Below are 5416 nucleotides of genomic sequence, written 5' to 3'. Positions count from 1 at the left end.
AGTATAAAATGAAAAGTTTAAGAGAAATGTGTCATTTTTTATATAACGAAAATAAGCAAATAATGTCAGATAAAATGGAAGAGAGAGTAGAAATTTAGCATTAAGGGGTAAAAAGAGTGTCAATCTACTCATGGATGATATAATAAGGTGGTAGCTGTGGAATTCATCAAAGGTCAAACAAGCTCAAGAATACTTCAGCTATACAGTTGTGTTACAGGCTATCATGTTTTGCTAATTTTGTTACATAGGAATGGTTCCTTCAATTAATTTCTTAAACTATAAATACTCCAATGTGTTCATAAATTATATCCATCACTTAAGGAAAACCAATTACTAAGAAAAATTCATAGTGTCTAGCTGCTATTGTGTCTTAAAAAGATGGATTCCAACCTTTCTGTTTTAGCACTTTTAGCTTGCCTGATTTTATCTTTTTCAGTACCATCTCTTGCCTATGGGAATAAAATAACATGGCCACCACTTAGAGTTGGTTTCTATAGATATAGCTGTCCCTCTGCTGAAGCAATTGTGAAAAATGTAGTATACAAAGCCGTATCGCGTAATCCAGGCATTGCTGCTGGCCTTATCAGGCTACATTTTCATGACTGCTTCGTCAGGGTACGTATGCAAATTTTTGAGTTTATGAGTTCTGAATTCTAGAAAAGGTAGCTTATTGGATTCAGGATAAATTATTTGTAGACACAGAATTTTGGCTAAAATTACTGGATTCTACCGCTAGAACTCTCTCCGCCTCTGATTATATGTGCTGATTTAATTTCCACATGCATGCTGGTGTTTTTATTTTCTTTTGATAATTACTTCACCTAATTATTTATATAATTAGGGATGTGATGCATCAGTATTATTGGATGGGGCAAACTCAGAGAAGGAAGGTGTTCCTAACAAGAACAGTTTACGAGGTTTCGAGGTTGTTGATGCAGCAAAAGCACAACTTGAGGCAGCATGCCCTGGAACTGTGTCCTGTGCTGACATTCTTGCCTTTGCTGCTCGTGACAGTTCCTATAAAGTTGGGAAAATAAACTATGATGTCGAAGCTGGACGTCGTGATGGTCGTGTTTCCATTGACTCTGAAACATTAACCAATCTTCCTTCTCCATTCGTCGATGCCAAGGAACTAGTCAAGAGCTTTGCCAGAAAAGGTATGTCCGTTGATGAAATGGTGACCCTATCTGGCGCGCATTCCATTGGCATTGCTCACTGCGCTGTTTTTGCTAACCGCCTTTACCCTCAAAACAATCAACAAAATCTGCCAATTGATCCTGAATACGCCAACTTCTTGAAGTCCATTTGCCCGCCAGAGGCGCTTACAAATGGGACAGGAGTCGCGAACCCTGCAAATCTTGATGTCCTGACGCCAAACTGGTTGGATAACAAATACTACGCGGCGTTAAAGAGTAAAAAGGGGCTGTTGATTTCTGATCAGACATTACTGGCCAATCCTACAACTGCCAAAATGGTGAACTTTAATGCAAGATATGGTTCAGTTTGGGCTAAGAAATTTGCATCTGCAATGATTCACATGGGTCAATTGGATGTCCTCACAGGTCGAAAGGGAGAGATCAGGAGGAATTGCCATTTCAATAATCTTTTGCCTTCCTTAATTTTATAAGGAATGGTGATCAGTACTGTTTCAACTTTTCCCATCCTACATAAGCTGCAAGGATGGTTCAATGTTTGTTACTTAAATTGTTTTTGTTTTTCTTTTTCCCCAATGTTTGTCCAATTGTTTTTGTTTCTTTAATTTTTCCCAATGTTTGTTCGATTGAATATTGAAAGAATTTTTTGAATTAAGTTTTATAAATGATTCGTTTTTGTTAAATTCAACTGCACATTTAATTTATCCGTATTCTAAAAAAGAGTACATTTGATCTGAGGAACTTGTAACTATCTACCAACTACCCTATTTTTATTTGAATGTTTGAACACAAACTTAGATGAAAATCTCTTTCCAAAATCTATCATGTTAAATCATTAAGCGATACTAAATTAGTGCAGAAATGTACTTGAATATACGAGAACAAATGGAATTCTTTTGAGCCACCTCATAAAGTATGACTTTTTACATCTTGGCGCTAGGGATATACATGGACCGGGTAGATTTGGATTTTATCAAAATCAAACCAAATCGATTATATCGGTTTGAATTGGTTCGGATTTTTCGGATTTTTCGAATTTTTTGTTACATGAATATTATTTCAATCTTGCATTATTAAAGTTATAAATAAAATTTTAATAAGTGAATATATGTTTACTAAAACTTTTTTAAAAAATAATAAACATATGACTATTAGAGTGATCTTATGGGAGAATGATTTTTAGTAACATATAATAGTTTATTTTCTTAATTGTCTGCCAATAATTTTTTTGTTGATGTACGCTTTCGGGGTTAACCAAATTTAATAATTAAACATAAAAATCAATATGATACCTAAATAATGATATGAGTAATTTTAGATTATCGAAATACCACTTCAAATTCGAAAAACATATAATAAATCTTGATATATGAATATGAAGGAACAAAGAGATGATTGACTCATTTCAATAATACATAATAAGAAAGTGATACAATCTATTATTTAAAGTAAATAAAATTGAATGCACTTTATAGTTCTATTAAATATTATATCCCATGAGAGGATCTCAAATATTTCTAGACATCTTTTAAATAAAATTCTATATAAAGTCTTAAAACTATATATAAAAAATTATATATTTATATGTCGGTTTGGTTCGGGTTTTTTTTACTCAATACCAAACCAAATCCAACCAAGCCTAGTCGGATTTTTTAATCGGTTTGGTTTGACTTTTTGGTTTGGTGCGGTTTTTCGGTTCGGTTTGTACACCCATACTTGGTGCTACAACAAAACATTTATAGAGCGCATGAAGGAAAAGTCTTTCACCACTTGAGGTGTATGGGGGAACTCGCACGTGCGGTTCTTTTGGGGAGGGAGTATAGGATTGCGGGAGATGTTTATAACACGTAGCGGAAGATAATAACAATCATAGGAAGATCTTTTCGTGTTTAAAATTTATTTACATGTCAAAGATCGGATCTAAGACGTACCTAGTGAAGAGAGTCTCGTTTCAAAAATTCTTCGATAATGCGAAGACTCTATGCGTATCCACACTGAGACCGATATTTACTATCAACTCTTTGATCAATGAAAATCGCGAATAAATTGAATGAAAAATATTGTGTTGAAATTTTCTCAAAAATCTCAACTCAAAGGTAGAAGAACAAGAAATAATTTTCTCGCAATAATAATTTTCTCTTGATTTTTTTTGGGACCCGCATACACCTTATAAGTTTTCATATATTCTTCAAGTTCACAAATATATCTCTATATATAAGTCAATGGAAAAGAAAGAATTAAAATTGCGTTTTAATTCCTTTCCAAGTCAAAGTTGAACTTTAGAAAAATAATTCCAAGGAAGAATTAAAATGGTGTTTTGTGGACTTTGAATTAGTCACCTTATTAACTTTAGAAAAATAATTCCAAGGAAGAATTAAAATGGTATTTTGTGGACTTTGAATTAGTCTCCTTATTAATATTTAATATATATTCCATATATAAATAAATATTAATTATAAGTACCAAATATATATATCACACATATATATATTTCAATCAAGAGATATAATTTAATTTTCTATTCCAAATAGAAAAATTTAATTTGTTCACAATATTAATTATATTCTCTGTGCTAGCAAAGAATATAACAATATTTTATTTGGACTAATAACTAAATTTATTTGACTAAATTAAATTCTTTAATTTAATTATCAAATAATAAAGTAATTCATCCTTTAGCAAAGATCAGAACACTCGTTAGTGTGCGACCCCATATGTTCAATACTAAATCGGTAGTAAATTGATCAAATCAATATACTAATCAAGGGTGGCGTCTAGCAACACTCCTCAACAACCGGATAGCATGAAGTATACAATTTACTCTCAAGAACCCGTAGAAGAATAATGCATTAATTTCTTCTATCCTTATAACTCTGGGTCACCCTAGGATATGGTTCAACTGTCAAATCCAAATAGGCGACCAACTATGTGTTCATGTCAAAATAATTGGCTATTGAATGACCTAAAAAACTCTTTTCTATTTTCATTCAATAGCCCTGGCCAAGGTCTTAATTTGGTCGGTTATAATTCATGACAACATGGAGCTTAAACTCATTACCAAGAGTTGACAGATTCCATCTTGATCCATCACTAATTCTACAAGTATTTAATCGTACACAATATCCTTTTAACTATCGCCCTAGGGCCATAAGTATCTAGTATCAAAGCACAATAAATAACTTGTCAATTACTATGATGATATCAGGTCAAAGGAAACTCTTAAATCACATTCTTTAAGAGAATATCCTATTGACGGTTTATGGTAATTCTAACCATTAGGAATTATCCAATGAATCAGTTCAATGATCATATCTCTATATACATCATCTATTTATGTGATTTAGTTAATGAGATCAATTAATCTTTATCCCATAAAGACGATCACATAAATATTGATCTAATCGGATTACCAACTGTGATGACCCAAAAGACCATCTTATATTTTAGAACTTGATTCTGCGCTCTTAAGCCCTAAAAATCTTATTTTTACCCTTCTCGATTTACGTGCGCAGTCCGGGTATGTTTTCGAAAAGCTTTTATGTTGAAAACTAATGAAAATAAGAATTTTTATCTTAAAAGTTAATTTTAGTTGATTTCGATAAATATTTTTAGTAAACGAGCCCGAATCTGTACTTTGATGGTCCCGGTAGGTCCGTATCAAATTATGGGACCTGGGCGTATGCCTGGAATCGAATTCGGAGGTCCCTAACTTGAGTTATGAATTTTTGATGAAATTAAATGTCTAGAAATTATTTATTTTTAAGAATTGATTGATATTTGGCATTATTAGTATCATGTCCGTATTTTGATTTCGGAGCCCGGTACAGGTTCATTATGATATTTAAGACCTGTCTGTGAAATTTGGTGAGAAACTGAGCTGATTTGACGTGATTCAGACGTCCAGTTGAGAATATAGTAACTTTAAAGTATTCTTGAGAATTCCATTTGATTTGTGCTAAATTTAGAGTTTTAGGTGTTGTTTTGGCGATTTGATCGCGCGAGCAGGTCCGTATGATTTTTTAGACTTGCGTGCATGTTTGCTTTGGAGCCCCGAGAGCTCGGGTAAGTTTCGAATAGGCCACGGGATATTTTGGACTTTGGAAATCTGATTTTTTCTGCAGAATCTGGGTTCTGGCATGTCCTTCTTCACGTTCGCGAAGGTCCTCTCGCGAACGCGAAGAGTAAACTGATGAGGCAGGGATTTCTTCTTCGCGAACACGAAGCGCTGGGAGCGTTACCCTTCGCGAACGCGACAAGCCCAT

General features: G+C 33.5%; 1 protein-coding gene across 1 annotated transcript; it reads left to right on the top strand.

Moving 5' to 3' along the window:
• The first annotated feature begins 292 nt into the window (after positions 1-292).
• On the top strand, positions 293-1822 carry LOC142168417 (peroxidase 5-like). Its single transcript, XM_075229094.1, has 2 exons — positions 293-615; positions 842-1822. Exons 1-2 carry the CDS (start codon positions 379-381, stop codon positions 1625-1627), a joined length of 1023 nt encoding a protein of 340 aa, XP_075085195.1. The 5' UTR covers positions 293-378; the 3' UTR covers positions 1628-1822.
• The last annotated feature ends 3594 nt before the right edge of the window (positions 1823-5416 follow it).

The sequence above is a fragment of the Nicotiana tabacum genome, chromosome 13, assembly GCF_000715075.1.
Source record: "Nicotiana tabacum cultivar K326 chromosome 13, ASM71507v2, whole genome shotgun sequence".
NCBI lineage: Eukaryota > Viridiplantae > Streptophyta > Magnoliopsida > Solanales > Solanaceae > Nicotiana > Nicotiana tabacum.
Note: the sequence above shows the minus strand (reverse complement) of the source record. Positions and strands in the feature narration are given on the sequence as shown.

What these genes read in the sequence shown, in the direction of transcription:
- LOC142168417 (XM_075229094.1), top strand. Translation starts at nt 379, where the DNA reads ATGGATTCCAACCTTTCTGTTTTAGCACTTTTAGCTTGCCTGATTTTA. An exon ending in TTCATGACTGCTTCGTCAGG is followed by an intron (nt 616 to 841) that starts GTACGTATGCAA and finishes TTATATAATTAG; the next exon opens with GGATGTGATGCATCAGTATT.